This window comes from Thunnus albacares, chromosome 16, assembly GCF_914725855.1.
Source record: "Thunnus albacares chromosome 16, fThuAlb1.1, whole genome shotgun sequence".
In the NCBI taxonomy this organism is placed as follows: Eukaryota; Metazoa; Chordata; class Actinopteri; order Scombriformes; family Scombridae; genus Thunnus; species Thunnus albacares.
In genome coordinates, this window is record NC_058121.1 from 26,491,031 (window position 1) to 26,519,013 (window position 27,983).

General features: G+C 37.8%; 2 protein-coding genes and 1 long non-coding RNA gene across 3 annotated transcripts; all 3 read left to right on the top strand.

Annotated features, from left to right (window-relative positions):
- Nucleotides 1-114: 114 nt before the first annotated feature.
- On the top strand, nucleotides 115-27,952 carry LOC122965554. Its single transcript, XM_044329698.1, has 9 exons — nucleotides 115-203; nucleotides 370-702; nucleotides 23,113-23,385; nucleotides 23,495-23,557; nucleotides 23,856-23,948; nucleotides 24,050-24,078; nucleotides 24,327-24,380; nucleotides 24,763-24,831; nucleotides 27,112-27,952. The coding sequence occupies exons 1-9, from the start codon at nucleotides 143-145 to the stop codon at nucleotides 27,250-27,252; spliced, it is 1,116 nt and encodes a 371-aa protein (XP_044185633.1). The 5' UTR covers nucleotides 115-142; the 3' UTR covers nucleotides 27,253-27,952.
- LOC122965559 lies at nucleotides 4,496-8,179 on the top strand. The gene is made up of 8 exons (XM_044329705.1): nucleotides 4,496-4,804; nucleotides 4,984-5,307; nucleotides 5,448-5,720; nucleotides 5,849-5,929; nucleotides 6,946-7,047; nucleotides 7,134-7,162; nucleotides 7,272-7,328; nucleotides 7,598-8,179. Exons 1-8 carry the CDS (start codon nucleotides 4,744-4,746, stop codon nucleotides 7,673-7,675), a joined length of 1,005 nt encoding a protein of 334 aa, XP_044185640.1. The 5' UTR covers nucleotides 4,496-4,743; the 3' UTR covers nucleotides 7,676-8,179.
- On the top strand, nucleotides 19,866-20,115 carry LOC122965580. Its single transcript, XR_006398259.1, has 2 exons — nucleotides 19,866-19,948; nucleotides 20,058-20,115. It is a non-coding gene; the product is annotated as an uncharacterized LOC122965580 (long non-coding RNA).
- Nucleotides 27,953-27,983: the final 31 nt, after the last annotated feature.

The following is a 27,983-nucleotide window of genomic DNA, read 5'->3' on the forward strand; positions in this document are numbered from 1 at the left end:
TCTTCACCTGAAAGAAGGGAAAAACATTCCAGTCACTATAAGGAAGTGACACTTTACTAGTAAGAGGAAGTAGATGCTGTATCTCTCTTTTAAAGAAGCACTAGTTGAAAACTTCGACCGTTCAGTGCATCAGAACAACGAGATGGATGAATTCAGATGGATTAAAATATCTTTATTTCTGATTCTGGTGCTTCAGTTTAGAGGTAAGGATAAATATTATACTTCAGTTACTACCCTCTTGTATTTAACACATATATACATATCTATTAATGTCTTGTATTTAAACTTATCCTCACATTAACTTTGAGGATAACAGTCATGTCCTTATTTCAGTTAATTTTTTATATTTCTCTCTCATCTTCTCAACAGCAGTAACAGGACAAGATTCTTACATCACTGTCAGAGATGGAGATGAAGTCACTTTGCCTTGTAAAAATGTGATAAATGATCAGGACAAATGTGACCACACTACCTGGACATACAGTAGAGAAGAAAACTCACCAGTAGTAGAGCTGATTAGACTTGGGCAGATTGGTGAAGCAGCCAAAGCTAAATCAGACAGACTGAGTGTTACAGCGGACTGTTCTCTGGTTATAAAGAAGGTCACAGTTGATGATTTTGGTCGTTACAGCTGCATACAGTACGACAGATCAGGACAACAACAAGGTCAAGATGCTAAAGTTTATCTGTCTGTTATTAACAGTGAGTATTTACATCATTTTTTCAAGTTTTCAGCTCAAACTGTCTTCTTAGAACAATGTACTGAAACATTACAATGATTATGATTACAGTCAGTTTTACTCTTGTTGTCTTTTTCTCACAATATCTCCGCAGTTAATGAATATAAGGATGATGATAAGGTGACATTAACCTGCTCTGTGTTGAAATATGAATACTGTCAAGACATAGTGGAGTGGCTGTATGAGGGTAATAAGGATGATTTCACAAACCTGGAGAAAGGTGCCTGCAGAGCCACTGTGACATTTACAGCTTCTAATCTTAATCAGACGTCACATTATTCTGAGTTATTTAAGTGTAAAGTGACTGAACATAACGGCGGGACACTGCTGTTTGACTTCACCCCTCAGTCCTCATCTGAGAAACACGGTAAGTTTGTTTATTTGGTGGATTTAAAGTTACTGTAGATGAGGCTGTATCCTTAGTCGTATTCCTCCAACCTAACAACAAAAACAATTTCTGTTAATCTTTATATTTCTCTCTCATCTTCTCAACAGGACAAGATTCTTACATCACTGTCAGAGATGGAGATGAAGTTACTTTGTCTTGTGAAAATGTGATGACTAATCAGGATAAATGTGACAGTACTACCTGGCTCTTTGTTGGTTCAGGAAGCACAGCAGCAGTAGAGCTGATTGAACTTGGGCGGATTGGTGAAGAAGCCAAAGCTAAATCAGACAGACTGAGTTTTACAGCGAACTGTTCTCTGGTTATAAAGATAGTCACAGTCGAGGATGTTGGTGATTACACCTGCAGACAGTACAAATCAGGACAACAACAAGGTCAATACTTTCGGGTTGATCTGTCTGTTGTTGCCAGTGAGTATTTACATCATAATGTTTTCAGTTCTGTCTTGTTAGAACAATATACTGAAACATTACAATAATTATGATTACAGTGATGAAGTTAATCTGACTCTTGTTGTCTTTCTCTCACAATATCTCCATCTTCACCAGTGACTGAACATAGGGACACCAGTACGATCATCTTGTACTGCTCTTTGTTGACATATGGAGAGTGCCGACACACAGTCAAGTGGCTGTATGACGGTCAGGATGTGGATAAACAATATGTAAGAACATCACAGTCTCACTGTTTCGCCGCTGTGACATTTAAGACGTTGCATCACAAGTCCAACTATTATGAGTTATTCAAGTGTAAAGTGACAGACAAAAGCAGAGGAGAAGTGCAGCAGTTTACCTACAGCCCTCCATCATCAGGTGAGTGTATGATGAGCTGTAAAATCATTTCATCCTCATGTCAAAAACATAGAACTACATTTGTTTATTTGATGGATTTTTAAAGTTTTCAGATGACATCATTCTTTCTCATTTAGTTACTACAGATTGTAAACGTGAGGTATTTTCTCATGTTACAGTTTGTTGACAGCTGCAGACAGCTGACAGCTAGATTTACTAGAATTGGGCAAGACTGAAGATGCATGTTTAAAGCACTACATGTCAGCAAGCAGTGTTTGCAGATTCAGATCCTTGTTGTGTAATTCTTCTGGTCTTAAAGTGGCTATAATCTATGTTTTTACAGTAACCATGTTTAAGCTGACAGTGTGTAATGTGTTGGTTGTGACTCGTAGTGATGAACCTACAGAAAATTATCAGTGACTCTGCAGCTCCCCTCGGCTTTACAGAGCTTTATAGTGAGTTTCAGCTCATTGTTTAGCTTTCCGGATGCAACTTTACTGTTTTGGTTCACTCTCAGTGCTCTCATAGCATTGTTCAGCAGCAGCAGGCAGTTGTTTTCATAGAAAAAGCTCTTCTTTGAAGCCAATTTGACATAGTGGCCAGACTGTGTAATTACAGCTTCTGGGTCCAACAGGCGCCCAAAAAGAATTTTTCCCCACATAAAATTGGCACAAAAAGTAAGGAAATTTGTGTTTGGTAGATTATTTTTTGTTGTAACGAAAAAACTCAGTTAATACAGGTTTAATATACAGATCACAACAAGAGATATTTGCTGTTTTTTTTGGATTATATATATAAAGTAAACTTTTCATCAGTTCAAATTTCAAAATGAAAAAAAAATACAAACATTTCAACAACAGTGTAAATACTTTATATCTAAGCATGAATTGCTTGATATATAGGGATGATCCTGATGATCAAATGAAACTTACAAATTCTGATTCATTTATGTTATGTTACTCTTTTATTTCCACAGCAAACACAAACATGCTCCTTAAAATGTTTTAAATTTGCCAAAAACTGTTGAATATATATTGGAAAGGAAAAAAAAGGTTTCTGCTCTTTTCTTCTAAAACTAAAACTCTTCACTGACACATTTCTATATTCCACAGTTCGTACAGATTGTTCTGCTCTGAGCTACATAATGTTGGTGATGCGTGTGGCTGAACTCCTCCTCATCATCACTGTGATTACTGTTCTATTCTTTAGAGCTCGAGGTGAGAAAATGTACACACAAGTTTATTAAGTCTGATTAAAACAAACTGTAAGTTTAGAACTGAAATGTTACTCTGTGATTTGTTTTGCAGGGAACCAGAGACCACCTGATGACAACATTGTGAGTTGATGTGTAAAATCAATTAATAAAGTCCATGTTACTGTAATGCAGGACTGTGAATGTCTCACTGTTTGTGTTTGTGCAGGTTTTAAACTCAGGAAGAAGCCGAACAGTGAAGCGTTTTGGTCCAGCAGCCAGTCAGGTAAATATCTGATCAGACAGTAACTGATGGTGCGTTCAGGGTCTGCTGAGTCTGTCAAATGTAAAAACTGGAAAATCTGGTTGTGTGGGTGATATAACTAAATGTAAGGGACTGCTGAGCATCCCAGTTCAACATTTATTTGTTCCATTTTTACTCTGAATCTCATGTGTGATGTGTTGTTTTTCTGTTTTTCACAGGTCCGTTATGATGAAGATGAAGATGATGTTACGGTGAAATATGAAAACTTTTGAGACCATTCAGCTTCTGTCAGACTCCACAGCTGAAAACAAACAGCTTCCACATTAAGATCAACTAATATATAGAATATAGAATCATAACATCATTTTGAGTGTTTTCTTAGTTACTTAAAATTGCCTCCAGTTTAACAATTTATAATCTATTTAAGATTTTACTCATTGATTTGTGTACACAAGAAATAAATATATTTTTATTTATAGCATTATTGTAAACATGTGAGTAGTCCAGTGTATTTTTGTAAACTTTGTAGTGTGACTGAATGAGCTTTCAGCCTCAACAGAGTCTCTTTATCATAACTGAGAATTATATAATCTGGAAATATAAACTGCTTGATAATCACCTAAACTATGCTGTATTTTGTAAAACAGTATCATGGCTTCACTGTAAAAGGTGGAAATTCTTTGCAATAAATGTTTATATAAACTTTAGAAAAAAAAGTCTTCTCTTGGATTCTTTCTTAAGCCCACATTGTTGTAATTTTGAAAGAAAGCAAGTTGTGATGATGTTTTGTTTTTGGGTTGCTGGATATCTCATCCAGGTCTCTGGAAATTACATTTGTACTGAGAATTACCTCTAAAAATGCAAATACTATCACTGTGCAGAAGAATGAGAGCCGATTTCAAAAGAATTATATGAACAGAGCTTGTGGTTATAGATGAGAAGTACTTTCACACCGAGACACCACAATGTAAAGGGAGAGCGTTGTGGTTGCGGTTGGTGGGTTAAGAGAGAAGTTGAACTGTGACTGAGGGAGGAGTTTGATCTGTCCAGTCAGAGGAGCAGATTTTCTCCACATCATCCAGCAGGCTGAGAACTAAAAAAACACATCAGAGGCTTTTATCTCCACACTGAACTACACCTGACTCTTTGGCTGTTTCAATATCTATAAGATATGTAGAGAGATGAGAATAGGAGGCTGTGTCTACGTAAATTCTTCAACTGAAAGAAGGGAAAAACATTCCAGTCACTATAAGGAAGTGACACTAGTAAGAGGAAGTAGATGCTGGGTCTCTCTTTTAAAGAAACACTAGTTCAGCAACTTTGATCGTTCAGTGCGTCAGAACAACGAGATGGATGAATTCAGATGGATTAAAATATCTTTATTTCTGATTCTGGTGCTTCAGTTTAGAGGTAAGGATACATATTATACTTTAGTTACTACCCTCTTGTATTTAACACAGAGAGTTTAGTGGATAATACATATTTATTAATGTCTCATGTTTAAATTTATCCTCACATTAACTTTGAGGATAACAGTCATGTCCTTATTTAGGTTAATTTTTCATATTTCTCTCTCATCTTCTCAACAGCAGTAACAGGACAAGATTCTTACATCACTGTCAGAGATGGAGATGAAGTCACTTTGCCTTGTAAAAATGTGATAAATGATCAGGACAAATGTGACGGCACTACCTGGATGTACGGTAGAAAAGAAAACTCAACAGTAGTAGAGCTGATTAGACTTGGGCAGATTGGTAGATATTCCAGAGACAGACTGAGTGTTACAGCGGACTGTTCTCTGGTTATAAAGAAGGTCACACTAGATGATTTTGGTCGTTACAGCTGCAGACAGTACGACAGATCAGGACAACCACAAGGTCAAGATGCTATAGTTTATCTGTCTGTTATTAACAGTGAGTATTTACATCATTCTTTCATGTTTTCAGCTCAAACTGTCTTGTTAGAACAATATACTGAAACTTTACAATGATTATAATTACAGTTATGAAGTTAATTTTACTCTTGTTGTCTTTTTCTCACAATATCTCCACAGTTAATGAACAAAGGGATGATGATAAGGTGACATTAACCTGCTCTGTGTTGAAATATGAATACTGTCAAGACACAGTGGAGTGGCTGTATGACGGTAACAGGGAGGATTTCACAAACCTGGGGAAAAGTTCTTGCGGAGCCGCTGTGACATTTACAGCTTCTAATCTTGATCAGACGTCACATTATTCTGAGTTATTTAAGTGTAAAGTGACTGAACGTAATGGCGGGACACTGCTGTTTAACTTCACCCCTCAGTCCTCATCTGAGAAACACGGTAAGTTTTTTTTATATGATGGATTTGAAGTTATAAGATGACATCATTGTTGCTCAATTACTGCAGATGGTATAAAATGAGATATTTTCTCATCTTTTTTGTGTTTTCTTATTTAATTCCATGTTCAGCTATATCAACAGGAAACATGGGAGGGACAAGGGAGGAAAACAAAACGTCTGCACACAATGATGATCCAACAAAACTACCTGGTAGAGACTTAATGAGATATTTTATCATCTTTTGTTGTGTTTTGTTATTTAATGTCATATTCAGCTAAATCACCTAAATCTTGTACTCAGAATATAAAAGTTAAACCCTAAAATGTTCAGGGATGAAATTAGTTTTCCATATGAGTCCAAAGAGCATTTGTTTTTCAAGTGTTTGTTCCCAAGAGCCTTATAAAGCTAACTCAGTCATTACAGAGTAAAACCTCCAGAGTTCTGCTGACGTTGAACCCACATTCACCCCAAAACACTTCCCTCTTAGTTCTTAGAAAAATATATTGAGCTACAATGAGGAACCAACAATTCTCAAAACACTAAAATGTCGACATCACCATGAAGTTTTCAGCTGTATCTTGTCGCCTTAACTGCTGCATAACTGCATTTACAACTCAATGTCCTCAGTCGTCCTCCTCCAACCTAACAACCAAACCAATCACTGTTAATCTTTATACTTTTCTACTTTATACAAATGAATGATAATGTTGCTCCATAACTGCTGGATGTGGAAATGAGCAACTGTTTGCTAACAAGTTCACTGTTCATGTCAGTGTTGTGTTCATTTCTTGTTTCTGTTGCCCTCAAGTAGCCAAAAAACTCAGTTAATACATGTTTAACATACATGTTACAGATCACAACAAGAGATATTTCCTGTGTTTATTGGATTACATACAAATTAAACATTTACAAAATAATTTTCATCAGTTCAAATTTCATAAAGGAAAAAATCCAAACATTTCAACAACAGAGTGAATACTGTACATCTAAGCACGAATTTCATCCTGATGAGCGAATGAAACTTGCAAATTCTGATTTATTTATGTTATATGACACATATGCAACTTGTTCAACTCTTTTATTTCCACAGCAAACACAAACATGCTCCTTAAAATGTTTTAAATTTGCCAAAAACTGTTGAATGTATATTGGAAAGGAAAAAAAAGGTTTCTACTCTTTTCTTCTAAAACTAAAACTCTTCAGTGACACATTTCTATATTCCACAGTTTGTACAGATTGTTCTGCTCTGAGCTACATAATGTTGGTGATGCGTGTGGCCGAACTCCTCCTCATCACTGTGATTACTGTTCTTCTCTTCAGAGCTCGAGGTGAGAAAATTCAGACCAATATTTGTTAAGTCTAAAACAAACTGTAAGTTTAGAACTGAAATGTTACTCTGTCATTTATTTTCCAGGGAACCAGAGACCACCTGATGACAACATTGTGAGTTGAAAATAACAACTGAACTGATGTATAAAAAGACAAATGTGTACATTAAGAGACTGTAAGTCAGTGCAGGACTGTGAATGTCTCACTGTTTGTGTTTGTGCAGGATTTAAACTCAGTAAGAAGCCGAACAGCGAAGCGTTCTGGTCCAACAGCCAGTCAGGTAAATATCTGATGGTGCGTTCAGGTTCTGCTGACTCCACTGTGACCTGTGTTCACTTTTAAAACTTCAACAGTCAGCTGGGAGGAAAATCTGGGAGTTCGGGGCTCTTCTGGGGAGGAACAACTTCATTTATTTGTATATGTTAGATTATCTGTGATTGTGTTGAATGTGCAGCAGCAGAAACATAAAGGTCAAAGAAGTAGGGTTGTGATTTGTGAGTTTTCAGTGTGAGTGTGTCAGAGTGGGTTTCTTTGTGTTGTTTTTCACAGGAGCAGAATGATGAAGATGATGGTGCGGTGAAGTATGAAAACTTTGGAGAACCTTCTACTTCTGTCAGACTCCACTGATCAACGACTTCCACACCAACATCAACTCACCAGAGAAATGACTCCCTTGCTGTTATATCATTAATATGGTCTCAGTTTTACATGAGTAGTTGAATTCTTTACATAAAGAAAGAATCATAAGATCACTTTGAGATTTGTATGTTTTGTGTGCTGAGAAATTTTTATTTTTAGTCTGACTTGGACAACAATATTCAAATCTGGATTTTATCTCTTGTTAAGAAGCTGTGAGTTTTATTAAATGTCTTTTCCTGCATTATTTCTCAAGCTTTTCTTGCTACTTTTGTTGCTGCTTTTTAAGCTGCAGCAGCTTCAGATCAGTTTCATGTTTAAATTTACAGAAGAATTAATTTTAACTTTCATTTATCATTGTTAACATGTTTGTCAGGAAGCCAACATGTGTTTGGTTTGAATGAGCTTTGAGTCTTACTGCAGTCAGTAACACTCTTCTCTTTATTATATCTAATAATAATGTAATTTGCAAATAAAGAAATGTTTAACAGTTAATTCTACACTGTGTTGTGTAATTATTTCATGTACTAACAGTGTTCTGACTGTCACATCTTGCCTGGACTTTGTTTTTCTGGACTTTTTGTGTTCACTTCTGTTGTCAGTCCCTCTGGTCATATGGTTTTGTTTATGAATTGGGTGGTGGGTTTAGAGGACTGCATTATTAGTTAGTTTGTTGGGTTGTGTACTTGGGTTTGTGTTCGTGATTAGTCTTGGATGGGTTAGTGTTGGTGGCGTTGAGTTTGTTTTCTGGGTTTTGGTTTTCTGTTGCTCTGTTTCCCTCGTGTGTTCATGTACTCCTCCACACCTGCTCTGCATTTGGACTCGTTAGCCCTGCCCTGTTTTCCCCACACCTGCCCTGTGTTAGCCTCATCAGCCCTGCTCTGCTCCCTGTGTTTCCTCAGCCAATCAGCTCCCTGTATGTTCATTCCCCTCTCCTGAATTCTCCACCCATCTCCCCACCTGCACCTCATCTCCTCATTAGTTAAGTTTCTTTTTAAGTCCTGGTTTTCTGTTCAGTCTTTCTTGGATCATTTGTTCTGTTTTGCTTTGTTCTGTTCGTTCTGTCTTGCCCTGTTCTGTCTTGACCACCACAAGATTAAAGAAGGATTTTGTCTACCCTGCAATCTCTGCATGCTGGTGTCTGCATTTGCATCCATTCCTGCTACTCATCCTGGCACTGACTGATAATGAAAGGTGGATATTCTCAGCTTTAGACGTCCTGCTTCTACTCAGACTACAACTTCCCTTATCTGTCTGTTCTTTCACCTCTAAATCTTCCCTCTATTCACACTTGGATCTAAAATGCGTCTAAATACAAATGCATTGTGATCATAGGCTGCATATAAAGACGGACAGAGCCAGTTTGAAGCCTCAAGGTGTGGTAGTTACTGCTTGATTGTGATGAGTGTTAACACAAATGACCAAAGTCACCTCTGCAGTGTGCATATAGCATGAAAAACCTTCATATTAAATGTTAAGCTGCCTGAACTGAAGCTCAACTAAGTATAAACAAGTTAACTCAGCATCAGTATGTATTAACGTGCACTGCTGGAGTCTCAGAGACCTCAAACCTTCCAGAGATTAAAGTAGATTTCAGCAGAAAATTCCTCTTTGTCTTTTCATAAAGTGTTGACTGTCTGTTCCTGTGAGCTTCTTGTGTTTCTGATTCTTATCTGGTCATCATTAGAGGGTAAAACCTCCAGGGCTCTGCTGCTGTTGTTTCCACATTCTCACTGAAACACTTGACACACCTCTCATTTCTCAGAAAAACTGACCTCAAAGATACAATGAGGAACTAACAGGTCTCAGACCACTAAAACATCATCTTATCTGTTCTTTTACAGCTGCTACAGTATCACCATGTTGCACCATGTTGAGCATCAAGAGTCAAAGTTTGACTCTTCACCTGTCTGTTCATGTGTGCTGTCAGACGTCACCATGAATCCTGTCTGTTTTCTAATAAACACTATCTACAGAAAAGAAGAGCTGCATTATTGCAAACATTTATCTTACCTAATAGTCTGCACGCACTCAACTTCCTCAATTCTCCTCTTCTTCTTTTCAGGAGGTCAAACACGTCATTGTCACAAATGCATCATGGGACTGGACACAGTGTGCACTTGAGACAAAATATGAGCCTTAATATACAGTAGTTTGCTTCTTACAGCATCAGATTGCCTCAATGTCTCTTTAAAAGGCAGAAACATATTCCTTTGTCTTGTAATCAGTGACACATAATCATGTCTCCATCCTACATGTTCATCCTGTTCAATCTTTGTCGGCAGCTTCTGTTATTGCTGATCAAAAACGTTGCATCACTGTGGATGAGACAGAACTAAATGTTACAAATGTCAAAGTAAAAATGAGTTTTTGACTGTTTGGATGAAAATACAGTAAATCCATCGTCTGACAAAAGACTAAGTGTCACTATGAGGAAGTGACATCACACTAACTGCAGGAGGTAGATGCTGTATCTCTCTACAACACAAACTACTTTACAGACTCTGACAGTTGAGAGCGTCGATCTCTTGTTCTGAAGATATCGACAAAGAAGGATCGTGAAGCACGATGGTTGAATTCAGATGGATTAACATGTCTGTCTGTGTGTTTCCTAAGAACAGTTGCGTTACTGCAACCATTTACCTAACTTAACAGTCTTCACACCTTCAACTTCCTCTTCTTCTTTTCAGGAGGTCAAACACGTCGTTGTCACAAATACACCATGGGAACGAACACAGTGTGCACTTGTTGAAACTTAATATGGTTTAATATGGCTGCTCTGACTGCAGAAACATATTTCTTTACCTTGTGATCCGTGATTACATCCCAGTTTCACAGGATCTTTGTCAGACAGCTGTGACATCTGATCTCTGACCTCTTTAGTGCTGCTTACCCGTCATATTACTGATCAAGAAATGTGAGTCAGTGTCTTGTCAGTCACAGTGAATAAGAACTAAACTGTCAAAAGTAAATATGTTAATTAGTTTTTGGTTGCAAAAGAATTCAGAGACAAAACTCTGATCAGTCTGCCTACATACAGTCCAGACAGTAAGTATTTGGACATTTACAGTTACAGTTACTACTCTAATTAAAGCTGAGACTTGGTACTTTAATGCAGTATTCAATGTTTTATTACAGATTGAATGTGCTGAAACACAGAGCCTGAAGAACAAAAACTGTGTAACTGTCAAAATACTTACTGCCTGGACTGTACATGCAGCAGAGTGAGGAAGAGGAAGTGTCAGATGTACAAATGACAGGAAGAAGATGCCTTACTTCACACATTACTTTAGAGACTGCGACAGTTAAGAGAATCAGAGATCGATGAGAGAGAGAAGCAGGATGGTTGAATTCAGACGGATTCAAATGTTGTGTCTGATACTGGTGCTTCAGTTTTCAGGTAAGAAAAAATAAAATTAGTATTTTATTAACCTTCTTAAATTGAGACGAGTATGTTGTTAGTTGTTAATATGTTGAGTTTAATGAACTGAAAACTGAAGATGAGACACATTTAGAAAGTTCTGTTGTATCTAAAATGATCCTCACACTAACAATGAACATGACAGTCATATTTCTATTTATTTCAGTTAATTGTTCATATTCCTCTCTCATATCTCTCAGCAGCCATAACTGGACAAGATTCCTCCTTCACTGTCAGAGGTGGAGATGAAGTCACTTTGTCTTGTCAAAATGTGATGACTGATCAGGATAAATGTAACAGTACTACCTGGCTCTTCAGTGGTTCAAAAAACACAACAGTAGAGCTGATTGAACTTGGGCAGATTGGTGAAAAAGCCAAAGCTAAATCAGACAGACTGAGTGTTACAGCGAACTGTTCTCTGGTTATAAAGAAGGTCACAGTTGAGGATGCTGGTCGTTACAGCTGCAGACAGTTCAAATCAGGACAACAACAAGGTCAAGACTCTCAGGTTGATCTGTCTGTTGTTACCAGTGAGTATTTACATCATAATGTTTTCAGCTCAAACTGTCTTGTTAGAACAATATACTGAAACATTACAATAATTATGATTACAGTGATGAAGTTCATCTGACTCTTGTTGTCTTTCTCTCACAATATCTCCATCTTCACCAGTGACTGAATATAAGAACAATAATGAGGTGACGTTAAGCTGCTCTGTGTTGAAACGTGGACAGTGCAGACACACAGTGAAGTGGGCGTATCAGGGTAAAGATGTGGACAAAGAAAACAAAGACTTGAAGACATCACAGTCTACCTGTTCAGTCACTGTGTCCTTCCTGACTTCTCATTTTATTTGCACATCAAATGAGTTACTGAAGTGTAACGTCACAGATCCCAACAGTGGAAAAGTGCAGCTGTATAACATCAGTCCTCAGTTGTCATGTGAGAAACCAGGTGAGAAGATGATGAGCTGTTTAAAATCACTTTATTCTGATATGAAAAATGATAAAACTGCATTTATTTATTTGATGTATTTTAAGTTTTAGGTTGATATAAATGTTTCTCATTTAGTCACAGCAGATGGTGAACAATGTGTTTTTGTCATTGTAAAGTTTGTTGGTTTTTGTTATTTAATCTGTCCGGTGTGGCTGAAACAACAACAGAACCTGAAACAACATCAACACCACAAGAAGGTGAGCAACAAAGTCACTCATATGTATTCAACATTTTATTCAATGTATTCAACCACTGCTGCCCCGGCAATATGTGAAAACAGCTGTTTACTAGTGTAGATGTAGACATTCTTTCACAAAGACTTTTAATCAGTTCAAATTGCAAAAAGTGTATTGTGACACATGATGACAGAAAAGTGCAGCTGTTTATCTTCAGCTGTTGGACCACAGTTGAGAAAACAGGTGAGAATATGATGAACTGTTTAAAATCACTTCAGACTGATGTAAAGATTTACATAAAATATTTGTGTGTTTTATAGATTTGAAGTTTTAAGATGATATTCTTTCTCATTCAGGTACTGCAGATGGTAAACATGAAGTATTTTCTGGTTGTATAATTTCTGGGTTTTGTTCATTTGTCCAGGTGCAGACGCCACAACAGCAACAACTGCGACCAAAGATGCTACAATTACATCACAAGGTAACTCAACATTTTCTGTATGTTTCTTTACAGTATCTCTCTCTCTGTTACTTTATTTGACTAACTGAGAAAGCTGAAGCCTCATATTATCTTCCAACCCCGTCTACTATAAATTACATATACTGTATGTCATATACTGAACACTGACCAAGCACTTTATTAGGAACAACAACAGCTCTGCCATAAATTCTACTTTTACAAAGTTTATATAGTTTCAGTTTTCGTTGACATTGTCAGAAAGGTGATAATTCTACTTTATGTTAATATTTAGTTCATAGTGGATGGTGATGTACTGGAGTGTATTATATTGAAAAGTGTTCCTAATATTTTGCCTCCCTCATGTATGTTAATGGGATGGAAAAAATATTAGGAACACTTTTCAATATAATGCACTTTTACCTCTAAGGTTCCTGTGTTTGCGGATAAATCGGTGCCTGTTGAGGGCAGGAGGTGATGAATTTTCTCTCTAATAGTTAGAATTTTATCATTAAAGATGCTCATGAAGTTGTTACTACTGAGAGCTATAGGAATACATGGATCAATACAGTTATGACTCTTTGTCAGCCAAAGTGCTGAAGAGGAACTTCAGACTGTTTTTATTCTCTTCTATTAATGATGAGTAATAGGCGGCTCTGGCCTTACAGAGAACCTTCCTATATGTTTTAAGACTACCCTGCCAAACTAAACGAGAGTCCTCCAGTTTGGTGGAACACCATATTCTGACAAATGTTCAGAATGTTTGCTTTAATTTGTGTTGTTGGGAGTTATACCACGGAGCGAACCTCTTATATTTTATAATCGTCTTTTTTAAAAGGAGTGATGGAGTCGAGTGTTATTCCCATTATCCTGTGGCACTAACAACAACATGATCAATTTGGGAGGAACTAAAGTTAACATAAGAGTCCTCTGTTGTATTGAAACATGGCAGTAAATTCAATACTGATGGAATTGCTTCCTTAAATGTAGCTACAGCTTGGTCTGTACAGCTTCAGAGTACAGACCAGTAGGACGGTACATTATAACAAAGAAATGGACGTAAAGTTTTGCAGGTTGGGTGAGAGACTAAGAACAAGACTTTCTGATCAGTAATAATTAAATTTAGGAATAGGGTTGATGATTAAGCTTGAGTTGAAAATGGCCGCTGTCTCGAGGAATGTGAGTATTAATATGACTGGGGGGAGTGGATTCATTTAGGCTGACATATTCTTCATGACAAAAATCAATGATAATCTGAGATTAGATTGTTTACTAATACAGTTTCAGATGACAGAGATCTAATGTTTAAGAGTCCACATTTAATTCTCCTATTGTCTTGTACTATTACAGTGGTGGTGTTGATTTTCATGACATTTTTATGCTGAATCCTCTTCTGTTTATTTTAGATTGAATTGATTTGAGTGGTCAGGGGACAGACAGTCTCTGTGGTTTTGGGTGGGTTACTGCTCTAATGGAAGCACAGAGAAGCGTGTAGGACTGCAGCTCTGCCTCCTGGTCTCAACTCTGGGTTGTCATGGTTCAGGTCTACTAATAAACTCAGCCATATTTCTAGATATGAGAGCAGCTCCATCCAAAGTGGGATGTATGTCTAACGGGTATAGAATGGACCCAATTGCAGCACAAATGACACCAATATCAATTTTACAGTCTTTATCCCACACAATGTCAAGACAATAGTAGCACAGTCAGAGAAACAGTTCTGATGAGTATGGCTCCACCAGGAATCAAACCCTGATCTTCCACTCCCAAGGCAGACAAACCACAGCACTGGCAACAGTCCAACAGTTCTAAGGCAGGCTTGATCGGTGTCGAAGAGGGAAAGATGCAACACTGCACAAGAACAGTCTCTAGTCCAGAGCTCCGGGGGAAGCAGCAGTGTACGAGGGGTGGTACTCACTGCTGGAAGGCAGTAGGCAGGGCGTCGTGGACTGGGCTGCTTCAGCAGCAGGCAGCAGAGCAGATGTAACCAGAGACGATGGCAAAGCAGGAATCGGAACGTCTCTCAACCACAAGCAGACAAAGACCAGGGAACAGGCAGGCAGAACTCAGAGTCAGGGACAGAAGGCTGGTGGATTTACTGGGGCAGAGACGAGCTGATCAGGAACCAGGAAGGCAGTCCGAAGATGCAGGCAAGACGACTTAGCATAGTGGCATAGACAATCTGACAAAGAGGGAGTGGGCCAAGGCAGCTTATATACTGGCTTGATTGGAGATGATGAGCAGGTGGGAGCACCGGGTGAAAGTGGTTGAACTAATGAGGGGTGTGGCAGAGCAGAGAGTGAGACTGAATGATTGGATAATTCCCACAGCAACAGGTGAGGGGGAGAGCAGACTCTGACATCATCTCTCCTAATCAGACCAGGTCTTCCCCAGAAAGTCGACCAGTTATCATCTAGTTTAGGCTGGTGTGAAACAATGTATATAAACTACCATTAAATCCAGCTTCTGGACATGAACCATCAAGGCATATATGTGTAACCATGGTGACATGCATGCGCACGTTACATGCATAAGTTACAGGGGTTTTCCCCAAACAATCAAAAAGTGAAAAGCAGTTAAAACGTGCTTTGCTGTGCTTGTGTCTGTATATTTTATCAGTTTCTCATTAACAGTGATGAAACGTGAGCGCACAGTAAATATCTCCCCTGGTATATAAGGCTCCTCTTTTTCTTCCTGTTTCTACCTGTCTGTCATTTTTCATAACATGAGGTCCAACTGCAGTTGATATCATGATATCTTCTTGAGCTCTTGAACCCATAAAGAGCAGCAATGTGCTGCATAACTTGCATAATTTTACAAGTTGTTTTTCTCAGAATGTTTTCTTGTTATATCAAGAAACTGAGAAAATATTTTATGTCATGGTGGCAGCAATACACTGCTGTACAAATGCAACTAGTGAATCTTTTATTTCCATGGTTTTTATTTCCACAGCTCACATGAACCTGATTATTAAATGTGACAACCTACCAAAATATGTCAAATGTACATACTTCCTTTAGTCATGTTGTTTCTCTAATTAATACTCGTACAGATTGTTCTGCTCTGAGCTACATAATGTTGGTGATGCGTGTGGCTGAACTCCTCCTCATCACTGTGATTACTGTTCTTCTCTTCAGAGCTCGAGGTGAGAAAATTCAGACCAACATTTGTTAAGTGTAAAACAAACTGTAACTTTAGAACTGAAATGTTACTCTGTGATTTATTTTCCAGGGAACCAGAGACCACCTGATGACAACATTGTGAGTTGAAAATAACAATTGAACTGATGTGTAAAAAGACAAATGTGTGCATAAAGAGACTGTAAGTCAGTGCAGGACTGTGAATGTCTCACTGTTTGTGTTTGTGCAGGATTTATATTTTCTGGTCCAGCAGCCAGTCAGGTAAATATCTGATGGTGCGTTCAGGTTCTGCGGACTCCACTGTGACCTGTGTTCACTTTTAAAACAGTCAGCTGGGAGGAAAATCTGGGAGTTCAGGGCTCTTCTGCGGAAGAAACAACTTTATTTGTATATGTTAGATTATCTGTGATTGTGTTGAATGTGCAGCAGCAGAAACCTAAAGGTCAAAGAAGTAGGGTTGTGATTTGTGAGTTTTCAGTGTGAGTGTGTCAGAGTGGGTTTCTTTGTGTTGTTTTTCACAGGAGCAGAATGATGAAGATGATGGTGCGGTGAAGTATGAAAACTTTGGAGAACCTTCTACTTCTGTCAGACTCCACTGATCAACGACTTCCACACCAACATCAACTCACCAGAGAAATGACTCCCTTGCTGTTATATCATTAATATGGTCTCAGTTTTACATGAGTAGTTGAATTCTTTACATAAAGAAAGAATCATAAGATCACTTTGAGATTTGTATGTTTTGTGTGCTGAGAAATTTTTATTTTTAGTCTGACTTGGACAACAATATTCAAATCTGGATTTTATCTCTTGTTAAGAAGCTGTGAGTTTCATTAAATGTCTTTTCCTGCATTATTTCTCAAACTTTTCTCACGTTTTAACTCATTTAACTTCCTTAAATCTGCTTCAAGTGGAAGAATTTAGACTTGACTTTAAGACTTTTGTTGCTGCTTTTTAAGCTGCAGCAGCTTCAGATCAGTTTCATGTTTAAGTTTACAGAAGAATTCATTTTAACTTTCATTTACTATTGTTAACATGTTTGTCAGGAAGCCAACATGTGTTTGGTTTGAATGAGCTTTGAGTCTTACTGCAGTCAGTAACAGTCTTCTCTTTATTATATCTGATAATAATATAATATGCAAATAAAGAAATATTAACCACTTAATTCTGTTGTGTAATTATTTCATGTACTAACAGTGTTCTGACTGATAATGAAAGGTGGATATTTTCAGCTATAGACTTCCTGCTTCTACTCAGACCACAACTTCCCTTATCTGTCTGTTCTTTCACCTCTAAATCTTCCCTCTGTTCACACTTGGATCTAAAATGTGTCTAAATACAAATAGAAATACACTCAAAGTTACCTGAGAATGCACAGAAATCCAATAATTCAATCTACATTCAGCAGTGTTAAAGCACATGACAATGCATTGTGATCATAGGCTGCATATAAAGACGGACAGAGCCGGTTTGAAGCCTCAAGGTGTGGAAGTTACTGCTTGATTGTGATGAGTGTTAATACAAATGACCAAAGTCACCTCTGCAGTGTGCATAAAGCATGAAAAACCTTCATATTAAATGTTAAACCTGCCTGAACTGAAGCTCAACTAAGTATAAACAAGTTTACTCAGCATCAGTATGTATTAACGTGCACTGCTGGAGTCTCAGAGACCTCAAACCTTCCAGAGATTAAAGTAGATTTCAGCAGAAAATTCCTCTGTCTTTTCATAAAGTGTTGACTGTCTGTTCCTGTGAGCTTCTTGTGTTTCTGATTCTTATCTGGTCATCATTAGAGGGTAAAACCTCCAGAGCTCTGCTGCTGTTGTTTCCACATTCTCACTGAAACACTTGACACACCTCTCATTTCTCAGAAAAACTGACCTCAAAGATACAATGAGGATACAGATACAATTTTAGTTTTGATGGTATTTTTCTACAGCACTTTATCACTAAACTGTCACCCTCACTCCATTTTTCCCCTTGTTTTCTTAGTATGCAGAAATATATAAAGTACCACAAAGCTTATAATGTGATACAGGAACAGACCAGTGCTGAATACTAGAAAGACTGAACACTAAAAACATTCACAGATCTAAAAGTGTAGGTTCACATCAGAAAGTATTACTGCGCGTATCAAATACATGACTTACACACTCTTATCTATGTGCACGACATACAAAATATAATCTACAAAGCTGACATGTTAACACTGGGGTGCAACAGATCACAAATTTCACAGTTCGGATCATATCACGGATTTGAGTCACAGATCGGATAATTTCTAGGATCAGCAAAAAAAAGTGGGAGATAAATAAAACTTTGATTTCTATTTATTCTGTAACTTACAGCATGAAACAGCAATGAACTTTTGCCCATGGTCTTAAATAAAAACATTCAAGACAAACAACATTTAAGATATCCAATGTTGAAATAAAATAAAATAAAATATATGAAATATTCAATGCTCAATTATTGCAATATGAGGCATGATACCTTCCTCTTTTAAACACAGTAGTGAATAAAACAGCCTCTGTCCACATCATCAAAACTTGATGATAACTTAGAAACATGAACACACGTCTTGTCCGTCAGCTTGTTGAACAAGCCACCAAACAAACATTCACCGCTAACATCAGTTAGCAGCTAGATGCTAATTAGCTGCTCAGCTGCAGCACATCAAACAGCATGTAAACATACCTGCAGATATCACTTCGGACCCGTTAGATGCTGGTTTGATCGTTGCCCTTCAAAATCCCTTTTAGCAACATGCTGTCTGCCCATGACTTGTACTTAGAGCAGTTTGTTTACTTTGTCTTAAATGAGACATTAAATTTTGCAATTAATCCGCAGTTCATATGCCTGCCGAACCGTGGGGGGAAATCCGTACGGATCTCGGCTCAACTACGATCAGTTACACCACCAGTTAACACTTGTTATTCTAGTTACTTTAAACTTATTACTCAATATACGGCTCAGCTTAAAAATGAACTAAAGAAACTGTCAGAAGCAAGCAGCCAGACCTCCTGCACTCATTCACTAATCACACAACATCAACAGGTGACTGAACAACCACTCATTTAAAAACGGGATCAATTCCACATAAATGAGCGAGTCCAGACAACTCACTGTAACTTCAACAAGAAAACTACCCACAACACATTATATATATATATATAATGTGTTATATATATATATATATATATATATATATATATATATATATATCGCTGCTGCATTCTTGTTAAGATAAATTGTTGTTGTTAAGAGATAAATTCACACAACAGCCACACAGAGACATTTAACCATCAGAGATGAAATTAGCGACCAAAGAGACAGAGAGAGAGAAGCTGCATCTGACTTACGTTATCTGATGTCTTCTTCTTTCTATCATGGAGATGAAGTATTCATGTCATAACATCCATTTGTGACTATTGGTCATCTTTTAGTTAACAGAACTTTATGGCTGCTGTTTAACCAGTCTGACATCATTAGCAACAATGACAAACAAGCTAACTCTCCTGGTTGTTTCTCAGGTTGCTTCTCTCTCCAGCCGCTCCCTGGTGGTGTCCTGCTGCTACTGTGCTGCACAGTCCAGATCATTTCTCCCATTAGCTTAACAACAGTCCTTCCATGGATGTATAAAGAGTCCTTCAGGCTGCTACAACAAGCCAGCTGTTGCATTGGCTAACGCAAGGAGCTATCTACTGCTGCTACTCTGCCTTACAGTGGAGAGAATTGAAGATGAATTCTGGAAACTATCATCGGACCAACTTGTGATGATGTCAATATTGCATTCTGGTTGTTGCACTCATTTCTTCTAAAACAAACTTTCTTCAGTGACATATTTCTATATTCCACAGTTCGTACAGATTGTTCTGCTCTGAGCTACATAATGTTGGTGATGCGTGTGGCTGAACTCCTCCTCATCACTGTGATTACTGTTCTCTTCAGAGCTCGAGGTGAGAAAATTCAGACCAACATTTAAGTGTAAAACAAACTGTAACTTTAGATCTGAAATGTTACTCTGTGATTTATTTTCCAGGGAACCAGAGACCACCTGATGGTTTCAACATTGTGAGTTGAAAATAACAACTGAACTGATGTATAAAAAGACAAATGTGTACATAAAGAGACTGTAAGTCAGTGCAGGACTGTGAATGTCTCACTGTTTGTGTTTGTGCAGGTTTTAAACTCAGTAAGAAGCCGAACAGCGAAGCGTTCTGGTCCAGCAGCCAGTCAGGTAAATATCTGATGGTGCGTTCAGGTTCTGCTGACTCCACTGTGACCTGTGCTCAGTTTTAAAACTTCAACAGTCAGCTGGGAGGAAAATCTGGGAGTTCAGGGCTCTTTTGGGGAGAAACAACTTCATTTATTTGTATACATTAGATTATCTGTGATTGTGTTGAATGTGCAGCAGCAGAAACCTAAAGGTCAAAGAAGAAGGGTTATGATTTGTGAGTTTTCAGTGTGAGTGTGTCAGAGTGTATATATACACACAGTATAGTACAGTATACACACAAGCACTGAGAAAGTGAGTTTTTCATAATATGGCCCCTTTAATAGTTTGACGATCATTAATCCAGTGTAGAGGTGTATTCAACTGATCAATTTTGTCTGTAAAAGAGCATGATTCACTCTTGACCTTATCTTCGACCTTTTATATGCTATAACCACATTGTTCTGTTTTAAGTAAGATCTCTCGCCCCTTGTTTGTTTAGACAAAATGAGAGGTCGGTTAGGAACGAAGAACTAGGAAATGTTATCTGAAGATAATACATGCTGCCCCTGATTCTAAGAAGTGATTGTTGGAAAGTGAGTTCGCCAAGGGTCAAACATTATTGGGCCTCTAATGTTAGTATGTAAGCTCAAACTGGCTCAAATATCTTACTGTAATTATGCAGATACCCCAAATTTCATCCCAATAATCAAAAAATAACACTGAAATAATTGTTTTAAGGTCAAAGAAGACAGGTCAAAGGTCAGTGCTTATGCTAAATCCCTTTTTTTGAAAAGTAAAGTCATCAAAACCTTGGTATTCATCATGGACTGTGACCTCAACTTGAACAGCCACATCAGCATAGGTACAAAATCAGCCTACTACCACTTTCAAAACATAGTGATGATTAAAAGTTTCTGTCTAAACAAGACCCAGAAAAATATGTCCATCATTTTATTTTGTTGTTATTGGCTGGACTGCTGTCACTCAGACTTTGAAAGAAGCCACGTTTTTGTCTTGCAACATATACTGTAGAGCCTTATCATTACAACCCTAAACAACAGGTACATGAATATGATCACATATTACAGTTAAAGAAGCAAAACTGCTGAGAAGAAGACAGAAAAGCAACAACACTGAACAACCACTGAAGTTTGACATGCGCCCAAAGAGCAGCAGCTTTTCTTCTGTGTTAATAAAGTGTTTGTTCCCAAGAACCTTATGATGCAAACTTGGTCATCTTAGCAAACTTAGAGGGTAAAACCTCCAGAGTTTCGTTGATGTTGTACCCACATTCATACCAAAATACTTCCCTCTCAGTTCTTAATGAAAAATATTAACTGCAGTGAGGAACAAACAATTCTCAAACCACTAAAATATCACCACATTTGTTTTTTCTAACAGTAATTTCTTGTTGCTATGCTTCATATTCTGGTGGGCGAGGAGTTTGACTCACTTCTGTGTTCATGTGTGGTGTCAAACATCACCAGGAAGTTTTTAATAAGCTGTATTTTAACGCCTTGACAGTTTAATTTCCAACTTCCTCAGTCCTCCTCCTCCAACCGACAACCAAACCAAGTCTAAAATGAATGAAAACTGTAACAGACCTTGTTAAATCTACTGACTTCCTTCTGTTTTATTTACTGCTAAAACTTTGCATCAGCTCACATCAGTGTTTCTAATGTTACAAGCTGCAAAGTAAGAATGCAAGCTGTGATAATGTTTTTTACCTCTAAAAATGCAAATACTATCCCTGTGCACAGAAAGTGAGAAAAGAATGACGCCGATTTCAAAAGAATTATATGAACAGAGCTTGTGGTTATAGATGGGAAGTACTTTGACGCAGAGACACCACAATGTAAAGGAGGAGTGTTGTGGTTGTGTTTGGTGGGTTTGGAGAGACGTCACTGTCAACGCCAGTTCTCAGCTCATACTATGAAGTTTTCTGCTGTGAGTGACGTTTCTCTTGTTGAACTGTGACTGAGGGAGGAGTTTGATCCGTCCAGTCAGAGGAGCAGATTTTCTCCACATCATCCGACAAGCTGAGAACTAAAAAAACACATCAGAGGCTTTTATCTCCACACTGAACTACACCTGACTCTTTGCCTGTTTCAATATCTATAAGATATTTAGAGAAATGAGAATAGGAGGCTGTGTCTACATACATTCTTCTACTGAAAGAAGGGAAAAAAACACTCAAGTCACTATAAGGAAGTGACACTTTACTAATAACAGGAAGTAGATGCTGTGTCTCTCTTTTAAAGAAGCACTAGTTGAGAAACTTTGACCGTTCAATGCGTCAGAACAACGAGATGGATGAATTCAGATGGATTAAAATATCTTTATTTCTGATTCTGGTGCTTCAGTTTAAAGGTAAGGATACATATAATACTTTAGTTACTACCCTCTTGTATTTAACACAGAGAGTTTAGTGGATAATACATATTTATGAATGTCTTGTATTTAAACTTATCCTCACATTAACTTTGAGGATAACAGTCATGTCCTTATTTAGGTTAATTTTTCATATTTCTCTCTCATCTTCTCAACAGCAGTAACAGGACAAGATTCTTACATCACTGTCAGAGATGGAGATGAAGTCACTTTGCCTTGTAAAAATGTGATAAATGATCAGGACAAATGTGACCGCACTACCTGGATGTACAGTAGAGAAGAATACTCACCAGTAGTAGAGCTGATTAAACTTGGGCAGATTGGTGAAAATGCCAAAGCTAAATCAGACAGACTGAGTGTTACAGCAAACTGTTCTCTGGTTATAAAGAAGGTCACAGTTGATGATGTTGGTCGTTACAGCTGCAGACAGTACGACAGATCAGGACAACAAGGTCAAGATGCTAAAGTTTATCTGTCTGTTATTAACAGTGAGTATTTACATCATTCTTTCATGTTTTCAGCTCAAACTGTCTTGTTAGAACAATATACTGAAACTTTACAATGATTATAATTACAGTTATGAAGTTAATTTTACTCTTGTTGTCTTTTTCTCACAATATCTCCCCAGTTCATGAACATCAGGATGATGATAAGGTGACATTAACCTGCTCTGTGTTGAAATATGAATACTGTCAAGACACAGTGGAGTGGCTGTATGACGGTAACAGGGAGGATTTCACAAACCTGGAGAAAGGTTCCTGTGGAGCCGCTGTGAAATTTACAGCTTCTAATCTTAATCAGACGTCACATTATTCTGAGTTATTTAAGTGTAAAGTGACTGAACGTAACGGCGGGACACTGCTGTGTGACTTCACCCCTCAGTCCTCATGTGAGAAACCCGGTAAGTTTTTTTTATTTGGTGGATTTAAAGTTACTGTAGATGATAAAAAAACAGACATTTTCTCATCTTTTTTTGTTTTCTTTAATTTCATGTTCACCTACACCAACAGGAAACATGACAAGGGAGGAAAACGAACCGTCTGCACGAAATGATGGTCCAACAAAACTACCCGGTAGAGACTTAACACTTTGCATATCTCTATTTGCAGTATTTTGATATCTTTTATGAGGGTTTGATTTGTATAAAAAGAAGCAAAGCAGAAAACAGGCATCTTTGAAACAGTTCTGTAAGAGGTCAATGAATTTTCTCAGGCCACATTCAAAACAATCTGCATACTTATATAATGAGATAATACATGAATACTGTTTACTAGAACTAGAGCAACCAGATCCTAGTAAGATGTTGAATAAATTCTCTTTTAGGATGTTTAAAAGGAAAGAAAACTGTAAACAAACATGTTTTTCTTACAGTTCTAGATTGGAAGTGGTTCGTTGTCATGGCTGTATGTTTAGCTGCACTCTTAATAATTGTTGTGGCATTCATAAGATGGAAGAAAACTAAAGGTGAGAGCATTCACGGATTGAAATTTTATAAATAAGAACTTTTGATTAACCTGAATTTCCACTGCGGAAGCTAAAGTCAACTCTCTCATTTGTCTTATCAGGGAACAGAACACAGATGGATGACAGCATTGTGAGTTTTAAAACTTAATAATCAAATGTTTATACAGTTATGACTTTCAAAAAAGAGACCAGCGTTTGCAGAAAAATCTGTACCGTTATTGTATTTCATATATAGCTTGAGACGGATATTTGAAAAGAAAAAACAGAAGTAGAGCATGACACTAACCCTGTAAGGAAAAGGGATTCCTTTAACAAGTATGATTCACAGTACGTTCTATAAGCAGCCATTGATGTAAATGGAAAACTGTATTTTTCCAGAGACCGAGCTTAAACCCAGTGACTCAGACACCAGAAACAAGTCAGGAGGACACGGTGAGATCACACAGCACAACCAGTACAGTTACACTCACCTTTTTTATATATATATTTTTTTTTTTGTAAAATGGAGCAGTAAGAAAACAGTTACATTTTTTCTCTAAATGAATTTAACTTCCCTTTGCAAGAGAGAAAAGGGGAAGTAGAACTATGCACAAAACGAAACTAGAATACTTTAGAAGTTCGAAGCAGCGAGTCATGCATGTGTGAATAATAACCGCGTGCCCAGACATCATACACACACACACTCTAAAAGGGACATGAAGTCAAAAAGGTTAAAAGACAGACTGTAAGAGATTTAATAAGGATGGATAGAGGACAGTAAGAAGCATGACTCAGCATAAATTTGATCAGTCATAATGTTGTCTTCACTGTGCAGGCTGATCCTGAAGATGGTGTTTCCTACGCCTCCGTCAACTACATTAAGTCGACCAACAGTAAAGCCCGGGTAAGCTGTGTGTTTGGATATACTGGTGCTGTTACTGCATGAAGGAAAAACATTTATACTGTACTGTATTATCCCAGAGGTTGAATGTCTCACTATAAGGAACACTCTCAGCGTCAGCCTCTTAATCATTGCCACTCCCCCATGCCTATAAAAATGGGCTGACTCAGCATCATTCTGGCTGTTTTAATCATCCCACGAAGCAAGGGGACACCTTAGACACCAAATTCTAGCACATAGCACGTTTATCACTCACTTAGTCCATGTTTCAGGCTTTGAGAGAGCATGTTAGCTTTCACCACACAATTAGCTGACCCACCTAACAGCTTCAGCTACTGTTACTGGCCATTAAACCACAGGGGCACAAGCAGTAATTTAGCCAGTCTGGCTCAGTCCAAGTATGCCTTTGCTATTTTTAAAGCAATGTATGAGCTGACAATGTGTAATTTGAGAGGTGTCACTAGTTGTGATGAACCTACAGAGAATAATCAGCGGCTCCTCTCGGCTTTACGGAGCTTTATAGCAAGTTTCAGCTCATTGTTTAGCTGTCCGGCTGCAACTTTACTGTTCTTGTTGACTCTCAGCGCTCTCATCCAGCTGTACACTACCTGCTCAGCACCAAACAGCAAACAGACACAGTTAGCTGTAGACTAGCTGGAGTTGGAGTTGGTATTTGGTAGTCAGGTAGACAGTAACATGATGAATGAATGAATGATAATGTTGTAACTGCTGGATGTGGAAATAAGCATGAAGTTAGCCATATTAACTTATAAATTATAGGTCAGTGTTGTGTTCACAACTTGTTTCCACTGCCCCCCCCCCCCCCCCCCCCCCCCCCCCCCCCCCCCCAAAAAAAAAAAAATCTGTTAATGCAGGTTTAAAAATATCAGGGGAAGTGTTAATGGAAGATAAAAGTTGCCTATAACTTTGTATTTTTGTTGTCGCCTTTTCTTGTTTCTAGACTAGATCACAAACTATTTTATTCAACTAGATTATTAATAGTGAAGCATCAGTGTTAGAGCAGCATGTTACTGTTGTAGCTGCTGGAGGTGGAGCTAGTTTACACTACTTTATATACAGTTAGCTAGTTTAGTCCAGTGGTTCCCAACCTAGGGGTCGGGCCCCTCCAAAGGGTCACCAGATAAATCTGAGGGGTTGTAAGATGATTAATGGGAGAGGGGGGGGGGGCATCCTGGTGGTCTAGTGGTTAAGGCGCATGTGATCTTCACCAGCAAGCCCGTTCTCACTCCCAACTCATCACATATCGAGGTGTCACTTTTTAACGCACTGGGTACCCCCTTAGCATCATTTTTCAATGTGCAGGGTAGTCCGACTTCTGTTGAACTCCCACAACGTCTAAAATAGACGCCATGAGACCGATGACATCTAAATAAGGTGACAAATTTCAGCCTGGCCGCCAAAATAAAACGTTGGCGTTGTATGTTTCTGCAAATCACAGATACATTTCAACACCTGAAATATGAAGCATATTAACATTTCAACAATACGTATCATATCAACATTTCTGAGGTGATATCTATATAAGCTGACTTTCTTATTAGGAGGTGGACGGGTTGTAACGTTGTTGGCATAAAGTGAGAAGTCAGCACAGAGAACGGTTCGAGACCACCTTGTCATTTTTATTTTAGTTTTTATTTTAACCCAAATCATTATCCTTCCCTGACCCTAACCAAGTGGTTTTTGTGCCTAAACCTAACCAGACCTTAACCACCACATTGTCACACCATAAAATATAATTATTTTTTAACAGTGACAGTCGAAAAATAATGCTAAAGGGGTACCCAGTGCATTAAAAAGTGACGCCACAGGGTCCTGACCAAGCTTTAGTATGTGACAAGTCGGGAGTGAGAACGTGTTGCATCAGCAGGTGGAATTTGCCCAGTTGTAGATGATCAAATTTCCATTTTTATAGCATTGTGTTGCATTGTCTTGCATCGCTGTGTGGTATTACACTTTGATGTGCTCTGTAGAGCTGTCATTTTTCACTGTGTTGAAGTCTGTGGTAGGGGGGTTTTGTTTTACAGTTTATATTTTTGGAGTATGTTGTGCTCATGCTGTGACTCATGACATTGCTTTATGCTGTGTTTCTGTGTTTTGGTGCATTTCATTATCAGGCATTGTGCTGTGTTTATGTAGTGTTGTCATCATGTTGTTTTGCATCGTGTTGTTTGTGTGTTGTTTTTCTGTAGAGCTACCTCTTCTGCTTTTCTCCTGTCATCTTGTGTATTTCATGTATTGTGCTCTTCCTCTTTTGCTTCACAGGTACAGACTAACAATGAAGGTGATGATGCAGTGACCTACAGCACTGTGAAAGCTTCCTCTTCCTCTGCTGGAGACTCCACTGATCCCAGCAGCCTCTACGCTACCGTCAACAAACCAAACAACAAAAAGGTCAACGTATAGTGACAGTACATATCATTACATAGATTTTCACACTGATAAAGTGAGTCCCAAGATCTGCGTCTGTCCTTTTATAAATTATTTTGTTAGTCTGAGTTTAAATAATTTCATAAGTTAATTGGTGCCCTCATATCTCGTCTTTTATGCTCTGTGTCTTCGCTCTATATCACTCTATAACTCTATATGTTGTTCTCTCCATTTCTGAGATTTCCTGTATTGTTATTTTCCATCTTTAAACTGATGGACTTGAAGTCAGTTCCTTGTAATTTGCTACAGGGCTGCGATTCTGAATATTCTGTATAGGTACTGGTCTGTTTCCTGCATCAGCTCTGGTGGTGATTTTCCAAGAATATGTATCAGGTTAACTGTTTTTTTCATATTGAGAATACCCACATTTTCTCTAGCAGTCTGATTTCATTAATGTGTTAATTTTACAAAGTACATTTGGAGTAATAAAAAACCTTGTATATAATTTCCACACTAATTCCCTCCAATATTTAGAAATTATTGTTCTGTGAATTTCTCTGCACACTTGCTTCCATTCTTCTTCATTCAGCTGATCTCCTATTTCAGAAATCCATTTTTGTTGAAAGCTGTTATTGGTGTACATATTGTTCTCAAGAGTTTTATAAATTTAAATTGTTTTTGATTACATTTTCATGATTTTTAATCCAAAAGCTAATTAAAGTGTGTATTTCTTTAATACTTTTATGTTTTTTTTTTAATTTTGAAAG